The 16,091-nt window shown below is 43.5% G+C and overlaps 1 protein-coding gene across 1 annotated transcript in view; it reads right to left on the reverse strand.

Annotated features, from left to right (window-relative positions):
- ptprsa (protein tyrosine phosphatase receptor type Sa) overlaps positions 1–16,091 on the reverse strand; it is a 237,093-nt gene that overhangs the window by 69,547 nt on the left and 151,455 nt on the right. The window contains exons 7-9 of the mRNA XM_069679489.1: positions 11,914–12,024; positions 1,396–1,665; positions 665–1,246 (exon numbers count right to left, since the gene is read on the reverse strand). Coding sequence (XP_069535590.1) covers positions 665–1,246; positions 1,396–1,665; positions 11,914–12,024 — 963 coding nt within the window. The remainder of the gene's footprint in view (positions 1–664; positions 1,247–1,395; positions 1,666–11,913; positions 12,025–16,091) is intronic.

The raw sequence follows: 16,091 nt of genomic DNA on the forward strand, positions 1-16,091 counted from the left end.
GTCTCAAGTCTGTGTACATCAAGTTCTTTTTCCTGCTAAGTGGAGACTTAATAGTAGAGCATACCTGTTACCTACACATTTAAGTATGATGACATTTGGTAATAAATGACCAGGCATTAGAGGAATATAGTTGAATTAAATTCGAAGTACAAAAGTTTTTGCTTCCACTGTACTGCCAGGTACAACTGTGCACTACTTTTCTGCAGGTTCTCTAAAGGTTGCATGCACCTCCTGGCCCCGGCATTGATGGAGTGATTTGGCTCAGCTCTGAAGCCGCTCCTGGTGAGTTCTCGGTTGTTGGTTCTTTCTCAAAATTTGGCTGTATTTTTCAGACTGCCGTGATCAAACAGGCTTTTGTCATCATTTGCAGAGGCCGCAGATGTGTGGGTGAACTTTGCACGGCAGGGGAGAAAACTTGTCTTTTTGGCAGCAGGCAGAGTCTGATGAAATATTTAAGAGAATGTGCTGCTGATGCACAAAAACAGCTGAAGATGCTCTCTGTTGGTTTCAAAGTCTTCTCTTTAAGCAGAAGGCTGAAGAACAGGTGATTTTAGCTAAACTTGTTTTAAACTTTCTTACCAACTTTTTTAAAACTATATTTAAAGATTAAAGAGTCTTTTTTTTAACTTTAGGCACCATGGCTTTGTAGTTTGCACATCCTTACCTCCTTGCAGAACTTTGACATGGATGGGCTCTGAGAAGGGTCCGTCTCCTACAGAGGTGAATGCCAGGACTTTGATTGTGTACGTCTCTTGAGGGACCAGGCTCTGGATGGTGGTAATGATGCTGTCCTGGACATTATGGATCTGCCAGAGGCTCATGGACAGGGAGTCGTCCATGGTGTAATAAACCCTGTAGCCCTTGATCTGCCCATTGGGCTCCTCGGGGTCCTCCCAGCGTACCATCATGGTATTCTGGGATATGATCTGAGCCTGGATGTTTCTAGGTGGACTGGCGGGGGCTTGTTCACCAGTCCGGGTTTCTACTGGCTCACTGGGAGGACCCTGGCCGATTGTGTTGACGGCTGAGACACGAATTTCGTACTCTGTGTTGGGGTACAGGCCACCAATGCTGTAACGTGTGGTTGTAATGCCATCCACTGTCTCGTATTTGCTGTCTGGGGACTTGGCCCTGTACTGGATGATATAGTAAGTCACAGGGTCTGGGTTGCCTGAGTCCCAGGTGATGGTCACACTGGTGGCAGTGGTTTCAGTAACCACAGGGGTACCTGGAGGCTTGGGGAGAGCTGTGGTGGTGATAAAACAAGAAGGAAACGGCAGTTAACAATTCTGACTGATTGAAAAACTTCCCAATGCCCCACAAACATGCCTGCATTTTCTGCACATCTGAGACTTAACTGAATTAATATTCAACACAAGCACAGTTATCTCTTACATTTGACAGTGATTTGTGCCACAGCCTCAATGATGCCAAGGCTGCTCATGGCCACGCAGGTGTAGTTGGCTGACTCACGGACGCTGCTCAGCTCGAGAACGTTCCTGCCCACTGGCATCTCATCCTCCGGTGTCAAGTCCTCTGAGTTCAGCATCCACTTGACATAAGGCATGGGCGAGCCCACTGCCACACAAGTTATGTTCACACTGCCGCCGGGCATTATTTCCTGACTCGTTGGCGGAATGGAGAAGCGAGGAGGCACCCGTCGGACTGGGAGAAGGCATGAGGAAGAGGAGAGGATGACAAAAGAGGGCAAGGGAGTCAAAAAAAAAAGAGAAAGAGAGAGGTAACAAGAGAGGCCGATGAAAATGGACCCTTCTCAAGGAAATACTTAACACAAAAGGTTCAACATGGTAAAGGTGAACTGAAACACAATATAAAAGGAAGTAGACTTTTCAAAACATAAAAATATACAAATAATGAGAAGGAACTAAACTAACAGAACTGCTTCAACAACAATGTAGATTAACAATAAAGCAACGATTCATAGCAACAAGGTTCCATTGACCAATATTTGACCCATCACAGCACAATTAAAGACACAAAAATCTATTACGAGTTTCTCATCTTTGGACTGAACTGCTCACGTACATAAACCTACGACAGAACCTGATCACCAAGAATGAAGCTGTGTTGTAAAGGCCATGTGATACTGCTATCACATAAGGCCAACATGGCAACCTGGAACTTCCTGTCCTCTCAGGCACTCATGCCAAACAGGAAGTGGGCCATTGTAGGCTCCTCCCACAGCACAGGAAGTGTAGGGTTACTGGACTATTGACCGTCTCTACAGGGTCTCTAAACACATACTAGCGTCAGTTTGCACTTGACACCTGTCTCTGCTGCCTAGATATCTTAAAGATGAGAAACTTTAATCAGATTTTTGTGGTTTAGGGTAGATCCACTGGACAAAGCCTTATTAAGATCTGACACGGTTCCATTGATAGATGCAGCTATCAGTTTCACAGACAGCATGCATAAATAGACCGAGGTAAATTAGGAGTAAATGATAACAAAATCAGATATAAAAATTGAGATAAAATGCATAGAGGAATATAACTGAAGGGTCGCTAGCATGCCCAGACAAAAGACGATTGGAGAGGAAAGAAGAAGTACAAGATAGAGGATAAAGCATCTGAGGAGAGGAGAGGAGGAAAGGGAACAGAGGAGCAAAGAGTGACAGAGGAAGAAGAAGAGAGGGGAAGGTTTGGAGGAGGGTGAAGGGGGGGTAACCCGCTTCAATGCTGTGTAAACTTTGTTTTTCTCCAGCAAATGTGACAAAATGTGATGGTGGCACATTGTCACATCGCAGTCCCAGTTAACACAAAATAAATATTGAGGAACAAGGTGTGTGCCTAGAAGTACATAGAAAAAGAGCTAGAGTAGTAGTAGCTAGAAATCTACTATCACAGAGTGTTGGAGTCAAGAAACAGAACTGGATCAACAGGGAGTAGAAATCCAGAGAACAAGAATGAGAGAGAGAGAGGGAGAGTGAAAGAGGGGGGGGTCGATGGATAAGGGCAGAATGAGAGAGGGAGACAGGGAGGAGCTCAAAACTCATGGAGAGGAGCTGAGTGGAAGGAGGTTGATAATGAGTCTGAGACGCAGAGGAAGGGCGCGTAAGGTACTGTGTACTGTGTTTATGTATCTATATTTTACACTGGTACAGGTATGAGTGTGCGTGTGTACAGTATGCTAGTTAGAGAGGGACAGAGGATGAGTTAGCAAAAACATTGTGTGTCCATGAGAGGCATCCCAGCAAGCACTTGACGACGTGTCATGCAAGAAGTGGTCAAGTTCAACACTAAATGAGAACTGAATTAGCACTTTCTAATGGAGGGCCTTTATAAATCTAGAGCGAGCAACCTTTGGAGAGAGTTTGGAGCACCTTAGTCAAGATGGAAGTTGGAAGAATCTTCTAAAATATGTCCTTGGTTAGGGTTAGGGTTAGGGGTTAACGTGTATCTAGCCAGAGGAAAACCATTTTCTGGTACGCAAAATCTTAAAGACTGTTTTGAACTTTCTTGAAGAAAAAAAATCCTGAAAAAATATATGACGGTTATGGGATACTTCAAGGTGTATTACTTCAAAGTGTCTTTTTTGTACAGCTATTCAGCGCCAGCGCAAACCAAATGTTCTTTACCTTTCAACGTCTAAATGTTTGTTGGGATGCAGAAGAAGATCAAAGAGAGAGAAGCAAAGTAATGCAGGATGTAGAGGTAAAAAATGATGAACCAAAATGGAAGAGCTGACTTAGAGACAGACAGGTAGACAAGACAGGAAAGACAGGGACAAGAGACAAGACACGAGGCAGAACAAAACAGACTCAAGCACCAAGACAGCAGACAAGAGGACAGACAGAGGGAGACGGGCAGACAGACAGTGACGGATGGGCACGCGGACATACTGTACAGTACGCAAAGGGGGGGAGGGGAGGGGTTTGGGGGTGTTGGAGAAAGGGAAGGAGGAGGAGTAGGAGGAGGAGGAGGGCATCAGTGGGGGATAGAATAAGGAGACTGTGATTCTAAATTAAAACAAAACCAAAACAAAATCAAACAAAAGACCATGGCTCAAAGTGGGTTTGGTGGTCTCACACACTGGGGCTTAAAATCAAGAATCAGCTACACCTCCCTTCCTCCCCGCCTTAAACATTGCACCTCGATGCAAATGTAACTTTGGAAGTCTTTGGGCTGGGCGGATGTGAGGTGTGTGTGTGGGGGGACGGGTGGGGATTGAGGGGAGAATAAGGGGAGGGGCGTAAGGATAGGTAGCATTCCAAAATACACCGTGTCGATCCAAATGGGATTCATATGATCGTTGCATGGGACAGTTGACTTTTCCGACAAACTAAGGGCACAAATATCACCTACACACACTCTTAGGGGGGGTTTCACCTGAGAGCTGACACTTACTGACCTGAGCAGGGAAGTCATGACTTAAATGTACAAACAGTATTTTCACATTTAGTCTGTACAGGCCAAGCATGTTAGTAAAGGAAGGCAAGCTAGGTCTAAGTCCATGTGAGAACAAATCTACTTTTACGAGCTTTTAACAGCCAATCAGATTCAGTTATAGGAAACACAGCATTCTTCTTAAGATTTAAAAAGATATAGAAATACTATACTTATAACTTTAAACATAGATGGAGATCTGCAGCCACTGTTGGGCTTTTGATTGCACTACTCTACATGCATTCTCTCGGCCCTGTTGTTTGATATTAATGTCAGATATGTGAATACCTTGGGCGAGACACAACTTGACCTTGAGGGCAAAAAGTTAATCACTGACCTTTAGCGAAATGCTCTTTTGTGGCAAAAAAGAAAATCACACACTGTTTTGGAAAAACATGTCCTTATAAAAAATGATCTATTGCAGATTCAAAGAGTACGCTGTCTTAAAAAAAGCTTGGTAAAAAAGTTTCCTAAAAAATCCTAAACTCCTACGCCAACACCTGGCCTCAAAAAAAGTGGAATTACCAAATGGTAAGCCTGACCTTTGGGTTGAGATATAATGCTTTGTCTCATCATGACAGGTATTATTGAATAGTTTGGAAGCCGAATGGGAGATATTCTAAAAAAACAAACTGAAAAAAAGCCCACCATATAGGGACGGGAAATATATACCAGCATTCTACTTCGTCCTAACGAAACAACAAAGGTGAAAGGGCAGCCCATTCCTCACACGGACATGCATGGGTGTGGCTATGGCATGAGTGACATATACAGGTGCGCCCCCATCCACTTGGGCAGACACCGGGGAACCAATACAATCCAAAAATGTCACCCAAGCCCATCCAAGCATGCCATCCATTCCCAAATATAGCATTGTTCCAGACACACACACGCACAAAACCAAACGAAAGGAAACAAATCAAACTGAACAGATCCACAAAAAGAACTAAGTCCGAACAGCATAGACAATACCAGAGTGCAGCTGTGTTCGACAAAGAGGAATGCATCAATGCTATTAGATGTTTTTTCAGCTATGATTTGTCTCTGCTTGAATTTAGCCTCCAAAGGAATGGTGAAAACTGAATCGGGCCAACAAGGTTTGGGAAAATGTCCAATCAAAGTGTGTCTGATGGTGCACTTCTCTCCCTGCATGGGGCTCAGGTCAGTCAATGGACCGGGAGCTGCAGTGGCTGAGTGAATGAGGTTTCCCCACAGGAATACGTCTCTGTTCACCTTTGGGAACCTTCACTGTCGGGGGAAATGTGGGGACTAACACCAGCCACCTGTCAAATGCTGTTCCATTTTGGCTTGTGTCAATGAAATTTTGAAATATATCACTTAGCCAAAGTACGAACCGCCTTGATTAAAGGCTTCGTGGCACTCTGAAGTGAATGATAGGTAAGCAAACAAACACCGGGGACAGCCTACCTGTCAACAGCATACACCGACTGTGTCTGACACATGAATTAATTTGGTATTGGTTACAACAGAAGATAAAGAGCTCAAGGTCAGTTGATACTACTCTATATCTTTGGGGAGAAATGGATCAATGGATCTTAAAAACCCAGTAGACACATTGGGGAACCACATAACTGTGTGTCTTCATGTCAGTATCACATGCAAATGAGTCACAACACTATAGTTAGCTGGACGCAGGCCTGTATGAAATGATTTAATGTTGGAGTGGACTGGTTAACCCTGACGTGCCAGTGGTCTGGTAAGCTCTCAAAAGCTGCCTGTGTGTGCGGCTCCTACGCTGTCCTACCTCTCAAACGCAGTGCCAGAGAAACAAAGGAAACAAAGAATCCCAATTGCATGGACAGGCTCCTCATTCACAGAGACCAGGAGCCCAGCCGGCCCATTTGGAATTGAGCGAAAAATAAAACAAACATATGCCTTTCGTTTGGACTACTAACATGTAATCTGGTTTCAAGCCCCAATGTGGAGAGAAAGACAAGAAGCCTTACAGTGGACGAGGTGAGAAGCAGTCGAGAGAGAACGCCAGAGTACTGCACTAACTCTAGTAGTGGGCGGTGTCGTGGAGGGATTTGTGCCAAAAAACAGAGGTCAGAAGGTGGACATTATCGGCCATTTTGGTGAGGCAGTTTTTTTGCTGCCCCAAAATGAAGGGGGAAGCCAAAATAATGTGCAGCCTTTAGTGTCACCTTGAAGCTGAGATTACACCCTCTTGCTGCCTGAGGACACAGGCGCAGTATGGAGATCCTTTAGTCACACTTGCTGGGTGAGGCCTACGGCATTTACATATAAGCCGCAGGGGTCGGCCTGCATTAACATACCTTGGCTGCTGCAATGCTAAACAGTCACTATCTGTGGCTCATCAAAATGGAAATTATTACCTAAAGGAAAGTGACAAGAATCATGGCGGGGGTATCTAATAATAGCAAGCGGCGGATTGAGGGGATTTTGAAGCGTATCACCTTTTCTATTGATTTACTGGTAGATGACAAGCAGCCAAATGATATTGCAAGTATGTCCCCTCACTGTGGTGATCCCTCCTGTGAATATCATCAGTCCGATTGAGAAGGGGGGTGCATTTATATATTTGCATTAGAATACGGGGTACTAGAAATTTTGTTGCGTATCAAAAATAAACGCGGTTCTTTTTGCAGTATGGTGTTTTTGAGGGGTGGCTTTTAACTTTCAGGACTCCTTGAGACAAACATCTAATAGAGATGGCAGGATTTTGCTTTGGCCAGTGAGAACATAAGGTGTAATCTAGCTTTCTTTCCCAACGTTACACACAAATGCATAGCAGGACATGCGAGCACATTGAAAATCAGGCAGATACCATTGTAGGAGGGCAAACATGCACATGCGTACATCACAGCTCAGTCTTTCTGCATCAGTGTTATTCTTTGGACTTAGATACAAAGATAAATGCAGGTTTTTATTTTTGTCTGTTCGTGCCGTTCGGTGTGGACTTTGTGACGCGCTACTGACTGGCGGCTTGCTCAAACTGAACTGTTAGAATTGCTGATGGGAAGTCTTTTCCTCCTCAATTGGTGCATTGAGGTGTTGGAATTGAAGCCCTCATCTGCGCCTGGGATAACCGCTAGATCAGAAGGCATGATTATATATATTTGTCTAATGACTTGCCTAAAGGAAAGAATTATGTGGCTGGTGCAACGGAAGGAAATAGTTGGGATGTGGTAGACTGGGGCCAGAAATATATCAGCTGCACTCAGCATCTTCTTAAAGGACACACCGGCGTACATTGAATATATTTTGAGGTGGGTTTGTCTATTCTTGGGGCTTAGTGTGGCTCATAAAAACATCCAAAAAGGATCAGTAAATATTCAAAAGTGGCAAAAACAAACCCCCGTAAAGTTTCAAAATCTCCTGCAGGTTGCACATACTTGCTACAAACTGTCAAGGTGACCTATAGCAAAATATGCGTGGGCCTCCAAAGTTGCCAACAGCTGGTGACTTTGGTAGAAATGAGCAATTGTTCTCCGATGGACAAGTTTTCCAAAGCATGGAAATTGCTAATTTGTTTGCTGTTCGAGCAGCAGTCATTTCCAATAAGACTTTCAGATGCTTCACAGAGATCAGTGTAATCCCCTGGAGATCAGCATCCTTTGACAGTCATACATACAGACACTCTCTCTGCTCTCAGAGGAGCCTGATCGGGGCGGAAGTGTGTTATCTCCTCTACCTGAATAAATGACACGCCTGATCTACCCACACCTGTTGGGCCACATGTAAAACCCCAAACTGAAAAGCGTGGTTCCTTTCCGACATATCTGATGTATTCGAACGACGTGCGGAGCCGTAAAATTTAAAGGCAGGCTCGCTGCAGCGGGCGATCTGATTCAGCTGGATCAGTCTTGGAACACCTGGTGAGCATGCCGGCGGCAACATTTAGGGGGAGAAATCTGAAGAATCCACCCATTGGTAAATCTTTAAACATAGCGTGACTTAATCTCTAATCATTAAGCGCTGTCTCCTCATTATTGTTGTAGAACTACAGCATACATGCCTTAAATGACAATTATTGTGCATCTTGTTGTCCAGTTTAAGAATCCTCATTACTTCAGTCAAATCAGCCTGAAAATCAATTCTATTCCAGGAGAGTGTGAGCGAAGGAAGGAGGGCTTTTGAATAATGAATTATAATTTGATGGAGTGTCATGACTGCCAGAGAACACAAACAGCAGTCGCTCAACAAAACCAATCACATCTAGCTGCCGCCATTTGAAAATAAAAGATACGGTTAGCACCCGCTAAGCAACGGCGAATGTGATGTCGAAGTCATTATATTGTTATTGATCCACACGACACTGTAAATGGCATCCCTTAATGGCTGCCTGAAATCACCATGGAACCCAATCAGGCCCAATCAGGTCTAATTTTTTGCAGTAATGGATTGCTATAAACAAGATGACAGGAACACTGGCTGTATACACACTTAGTATTTCATTCGGCATTTGCATTTGCACTCCGGGACTCAAGAAGCAGAGCAGCATCATTTTGAAAAAGAAACACAAGTTTCACAAACAAATGAAGCACAAAAGACAAACAGTTTGAACGGAAAAGAAAGTTCAGGAACAGAACTGAAACAAAGGAAAAGTCACAAACACAACACCAGAATCACAACACAAAAAAATTAAGGAAAGAAAAGCCAACTAAAGGGTTGTGTCAGGGAAAACACTTGTAGAAAAAAAACCAAAGAAAGGAGAAGGAACCAACTGAACAAAACACAAGGAATGCAGAAAAAAAGACCAACACGGCCAAAGGGATTCTGTACAGGCATGCAAGCGCAGTTACATTCTCCCATCATGCAACAAGTCCTGTTATTTAAACGTGCTGGGTTTCCATGAAAACACGTGCAAGAAAGCCTTTAGGTGCAGAAGCAATACCAAAGGATGCAAAACGAGAAAAGGCCCCACAATGCAAACAGAAAAGTAAATTAACAAGACCCGAGCTAATCGGGTTTGCTTTCATCATTTCTTCCTTGGAAATAAAGAAACATTTCTTTCATAGTCATTTAGCAGTTTGGATTTACTGATTAGTATTTCTTCAAATTAGTCATGAATCGAGCTCTGTAATAGGCAAATACAGCTAGAATTTTTCAACATGTTGAATTTTTTTTTTTTTCAAATGTGGGTTAAAAAAAGTAAAAAAGAAAAAACACACCAACCTTCTCGAAGCTCTGAGGGATGTAAAGGGGTTGATGCAGAACACAATGACATGAGGAGAAGAGAAAAATAGGGGAAACACAGAGAGAGTAAAAAAAGCCACCTCAAGGTGTTTAGCTGCAGCTACATTTCCCTTTGCCTTAATCCTTTTCTCCTCCTTTCCCCCCCCCCTGTCCCTGCTATCAGTGACACCCGTCTTGAAAGTACACTTGCCTGCCCCCCCACCCTCAAATAAACTTTGAACCAAAACAATCAGATTCACCCCAGTGGCCACACTGTCGCCTGCTAAGAAAAAAAATAGTGAGGCGCCACTGGAGTTAAACCAAGCGTACCATACTCATAATTCAAAATTTCACAAGCTCCTTATAGCCACAAGGAGAGGCTCCTGTGGTGGCTGTATTTTGCTTTTGTTAGAGAAGGAAACCAAATAAAGAGAAAATAAAGAAAAACTAATGAGAGATAGAAAAGAAAAAAAGACACAGTTTGGGCTGAAATTAGCAGCTGCAGTTCAAGACGGTAACAGTAAATGTGGGTAGAGCCAATTAGTATCAATGTAATTATGCTTCTGTTTGGGTAGTCTGCATTTGCCTTGCATTTACAATACAACCCGGATTCAATTTCATATTCATATTTAGTATTCAGGTTCGTGAATTGGATCCCTACCACAGCTGCTAATCTCAAGTGCATTTCGCTTTGTGAACAAAAACATAGTCAACATCAAGTATCAGAATTGATTGACAAAAGTTAACTGAAAACAGACAAAGGTTGACACCATCAAGGCATAACAAGTGTGTTACATAGTGTGAAAAATACCTGCGTAATTATGACCCTGGTGTAGGCTTTTTAAAGAGCATGCTGATGGAGCCAGTGTTCATGGAGATTGCATGAATAGTTGGAAATGATTTCAGGGTCTAGCTGTGTGTGTGCTGCTAAACATTCCGGTGCTGTGGTCACGGAAGCGTTCCCATTATTGTTACATAATGATTCCTGTAGAGCTCTTCACTGTAATTTGTAATCTTTTAATTTGTACCGTGCTGTACACGAGGAAAAGGTGCACAAGCTGCTTGACATTAAGTGTCACTGCGTCGCATGGAGGATACGGCCGCGAGCCTCCAGGACGAATGCTGGCGAAGAGAGACGCTAACCATATTTTACCTCCTGCTCCTCACGGTTCAATGTTTCCTCCCTACGCTGCTACTTCACAGGGTACGATAATAGCAATAATAATGAAAAAGCAGCTCCCTGACCCATTTTATAATGTCAGAGTGCTGAATTATTTATTGGGAACAAAGTTATTTGGTACACAGCAGAGGGAACAAACTGAGTAGATACTGAAGCATCTTTATTTAATATGCACAATATAAATAATGCATGTCCAAAATGCATCTGCTTCAATTTATCAAAGCTCCCTCAACAGGGAGTCATTGTCATTTAGCATTAGTGGTAGAGGCTAGGCTTTTGTCTTCATTGCCTGTTTCCAATGGAACTCAACAGTCCCTGTGACTGTTTGTTTCTCATATCTTCACTTTGCCGGGACAAGCCAGCCACAATGACTACTGACTGTATAAAGCTTTAAAGATAATAGCCCAAAGCAGAAACAGGGGAATACTATGGATTTATGCTCCAGAACACCATGAAGAAAAAGTAGAGGAAGTGTCCTATTTATAACCTACGAGACAGAACATTTTACATAATAAAGAGCAGTTGACTGTGTTAACAGTCGCTTACTATTAATTCACCACAAGGAAATCCTTTTTTTACCCCCCGAATCTGGAGAAGGAGGAGGGGTTTGGATTTTGATTGGTGGGCATTAATACCTCGCCACTCAATCAAAATCAACACTTACCGTAGTGCTCCTGTACCTGCAAGAAAACTAATCAAAAACAAGTCCTCCCCGACCCCGTGCGGGCTCCATAACTTTGACGGAGGGGCACACATTACAGGTAAGAGTCGTCTTACAACTGATACGGTAAAGACATACGGCTTGTTGTGCTACACATTTCCTTCCGAGTGAGTAGGGGAGGGCATTCAAAGACAAAATGGAGCATAACATCATAACAGAGAAGAACATTAGTTGGTCAATTATAGTTTTGCATTTGGTTTCAGTGCATATAAAATTACATTTGTGGCCTGGCAATACTATCAATGCTAAAAGATTTAATACTACTCGGGTAATAATATTTTGCAAAATACATTCAGCTGGGCTAGAATGGAAGTAATTATCATTTGTTAAGCTCAACATTAATGCCACTTAAAGCTCAGCTGCACTGTGCAGATTCTTTGCAGTTAGAAAGGGTGGGTGTTTTTTGATTTTGTTTGGCCTGACTCTGGGGCCGGGTTGCTCCCTACCTCGCACATAAAGGTTAGCAGGGGACGAGTAGCGCACGCCTTCCACATTAGAGGCCACGCACTCGTACTTCCCCTGGTCAGTCTCCTCGCTGTTCTCGATCTGCAAGGCACCTGGGAAGTGACAACGTCCGACAAAGACAAGAAGGGAAGGGGGGGAGAGAGAGAGAGAGAGAAAAAAAAGAAAGAGAGAGAGAGAGAAAGCAGGGAGGACATGATTAGTTAATCTGTCAGTCAGAGCATCTTCTTAATGGGAGAATTCCTCACAAGCATTTTGAACTGTTTCTCTAACGCAGGACAAACTGGGTTCCTCTTCAGCATCAGCAACACAAAGACAAAAAGAAGATTTAAATAAGTAATATGGTACGTTTGTTGGTAGCTATGTTGATGTATGAGAGAATGTATGTGATGTATGGTGTGTGTTTGGGGAGGAGGGGTTATGGGACATGATCCTGACATATAGTCCAAATGAATGGTGGCATGGTGCACGATGCAGAAGCTCAGCCCCACATGTAATGATCATAGGAATATAGAAGGAGAGAGAAATGAGAGGTTAATCTATAAGAACTACATTTATGTTGTTTTAAATCATTTGTATTGCCTTAGTATTCATTCCAGTGTATTAAAACGTAATCCACTGTCTCTAATTTGGGCTCTATTTTATCTTCATTCTTTCCCCCGTATTGTCATATTTTAGGGCACATGGTTTTCTATGAACCCCTTGGGGCTCCTGTATTTCCAACAGGATGCATTTCTTATCACTGCTCAGATTGTATCTCCTGTATGTGTACCTAAACGCTTGGCAACAACAGTGGAGAAGGGGCGTTGGGGGGGGGGGGGGAAGGAGGAGGAGGAGGAGGAGGGAGGTGAAACAAGGCGCGTCAGATCATTCCTCGTTAGAGCGCCGTTGACGGCACTTCCTGATGATATCATTAGGGCTTCTGGCTGGCTCAGCAGACAGATTGCAGCCCAGGCCTCCCTGACAAACACAGCACCGGCACTCGTTAGCGTTTAGCCAGGAAGCATCAACACGCCAGCCGCTGCCCAGGATGCTTTGTAATATACCATAACTTAGTCCATCACATCGGCAAGCGAGGGGGGAACACAGTGTCGTACAAAGCTGCTATTCTGGAACATCGGTCTAATAACGCTGTTCAGCTGTGGCACAAATGAGACCATCGATCCTGCTTAATTATAAAGATTAGTCATGCCTCCACTTTGGACACGGCCAAATTCTCTAAGAGTATTTTACACCTTCAAGTCAGTGCAAAGATATCTACCCTTAAATAAGAGAAGGCAGACCTGCAGCTAAAACAATCCATACTCTATTTTTTCCTTCTCTTCATTTCCCTCTACAGCTCAGATCATCCTCGTCCCCCCCAGAGGGACGCGTTCCTGGCACATAGCTCATGAACCAAATGAAAATGTCTACCTGCGGAGTGCAGGTGGTGGAGGAGGCTTCGCTCCGCATTTATGCAGGGATCTGATTTGGATGTGTTTGATGTGCGCTTGGAACAGCAAATGCCAGCGCGGTGGCAGGTGGGTTGGAATGTGCTCAGAAGCCGAGCGCCTCAACACCGGGGAGATCACAAAGTAACGACCCTGTGAAGTTCGACTCCGGGTGGACGCTTCCAGAAAGCTCTGCCAGCGGCTCCTCAGCCTCGGTCCCTGTGCTGAATAAGAAAATCTTTGGAAGCCTGAAGTTGAAGTTTTCAATGCTTCATAAATAGTAATGCTGTAAGAGCTTGTGCTGGGCCAGAATCCCCTTTTTGTTTACTGTTATAGCTCACAGTTAAATAAGGTGGAGTGTTCTATATTTCATATGTTGTCATTCGACGTGTGCCACATGCTGTAGGTCCAAATGCTTCCAACAGATATAATGTCTTAACCTAAAATAATAATCCACAAATGTCATCTGAAGGTCAACAAAACACAGCCACCAACACGCGCACGGGTGACAAATAATGAGCCAAACAAAACTAAAGCAGAGCCAATTAAAACCCACATTGGCGGCTGTAAATTGCACCTCCTAGCAAAAGAGAGAGAGCGAGAGGAAGAAGGGGAGAGACATAGATAGTCTCTGACAGGATAGAGGGAGTTTCATCTGTTCCTCGTCGTCTTTGATGGAGGATCCTCGCTAGGTGGTATTATCTATTGTTTCCAAGCCCACTTCCAGCTTCATTACATATTCTAGCTATTATTTAGTGGAGCTGTGAAGAACACATAAAGTCCCCCCCTTTACTGGCGGAACACGGAGAGAGGGAGGGAAAAGTGTGGTGGGGAAAAGCAAAGAGGAAAATGGCTGGGAGGAGAAGCAAAGAGGAGAGAGGGAGACGAAAAATTAAAGGGGCAATGAGAGAGAGTAGATGTAGTCTTATATCTTGTCTGTCTTAAAGCTGTCTATTATTTTTCTGTTTCAAAATAAAAGGAGAGGAAATTAAATGTTTGACTCGAGAGCGACCTCGTGAAAATCCGGCCGAGGTGAGATTTGGTTTAACGTTGAAAAGAAATTGATGAAAGAAGCCCGGTGAGAGCTGGAGAAGAACAGAAAAGGTAAGAGAGAAAGAAGGAGAGAGAAGAAGAATCACAACTTTATTCTATTTTGAGATGCTTTATGCTCCTCTCTCTGTCAGATTCACACATAGTGGAGATGCAGTACATGCTGGTGTTATATGAGTTGTGGAACACTGTGTGGGCCGGTGTTCTGTCCATCTCTACTCTAGTAGACCATATGTTCTCGTCGAGTCCTAGCTATGTATTTTAGAATTTTTCCCATGGATGTCACTAATGATAATTAATCTTGAGAGAAACATTTTTATGAGCATACTGTCAATTTAAAGCCTGATAATGTTCACATTTAAAGACAACACGGCTTTTAACACATGAATCAAAACAACCCCTCTTTGATGTTCTATCTCCAGCAGCAGCAGCAGGCTCGTGCATGCCCGCACACTAAAACAAACCCCACCCTCTGAAAAGCCTTGTCACCAGCATGTGTCTCTTTCCTACCATTTCCTTTTGTCTTTTTAAAAAATGACTGCACTCTCTGTGTTTTGCATAATTGCGCTCAGTCTACCCTGCCAGCCTGTGGCTCAGCAGAGCGCGAGTGGCCACTGGCATTTTTTCTTCTTTTATCAGGGAAAAGGGGGGAAAACACAAGGCATTAAATAAATGCTGAAAATTATCTTTCACGGGCACAATAAAAAAAACCATGCACCCAGTCTGTTCACACAATGGGCGTTCGCTGATAAAGACCTGCCTGGCTGCATACAGAGATTTACGGTGTCAATCACAAAACGGTCGTACCGTGCTTATAAAGTGAGTCCTCTATGGGGCCGAGTGGCATGTCTTCCTTTTTCCAGCTATGAAATCTCACACACAATTAAAAAAATGACCGAAGACAAGTTTGTTTGGCTTTACTTCTTTAGGAAACACAAAAAAAGAGGTCAAGACGGTTGATTAATCTGACTAAAACTAATCCATAATGGACAAAAAGCATGGCTGGTTTTACTCTGTGTCATCTTTTATATTAAAGGTATAATAAGTAGAAAAATAAAATACAGACTTTTACAAATATAATATAATATAAATCATCACTTATGGGCCTCTATACATGTGTGTTGGTGAGTGTGTGTGCAGACCCTTGTGAGAACCTTCCCTCTGCATCTATTCTGTTGTTTTGCTCTGCACAGTACGTTTTCAGGAGGGGCGCTGTCGTGGTTCCCTGAGCCAATCACAGCGTATAGGTGAGTGTGGGAGTGGTTCAAATAAGCGGCTGGGCCCGTTCAGACTGGTTAACAAGGCGAAAGAGTGATGCAGAGTTGGCCTTCTTTCTATTGGACAGGTAGGTGCTTCAAACCGAGTAGGACAAGCTAACCGGCAGCTAGTTAGCATGCTAGCGATAACCGGCGGTTACGCAAAGGTAACAGGCTGTTAGCATGCTGTAACCGGCGGTTAGCATGCTAGCACAAAGCTAACCGTAATGCTGTCGGTGTTAGCTCGGATGGGTAGGCGTGTTCTCGCACGAGAGAGTGAGAGTGAGCGTCTGGTGACGAAGAGCCCAGGAGGAGGGGCCCAGTTTGAATGTGTTGTTAACAAAATGCAAGGAAAAATCCTACTTATTACACTTTTAAAATTGCTATTTGATTACATTAAATTGCAATTATTTTACTTCAATGGTG

Source organism: Semicossyphus pulcher, unplaced genomic scaffold (assembly GCF_022749685.1).
Source record: "Semicossyphus pulcher isolate SPU_LCO1_2020_fin unplaced genomic scaffold, fSemPul1.0.p SCAF_4, whole genome shotgun sequence".
In the NCBI taxonomy this organism is placed as follows: Eukaryota; Metazoa; Chordata; class Actinopteri; order Labriformes; family Labridae; genus Semicossyphus; species Semicossyphus pulcher.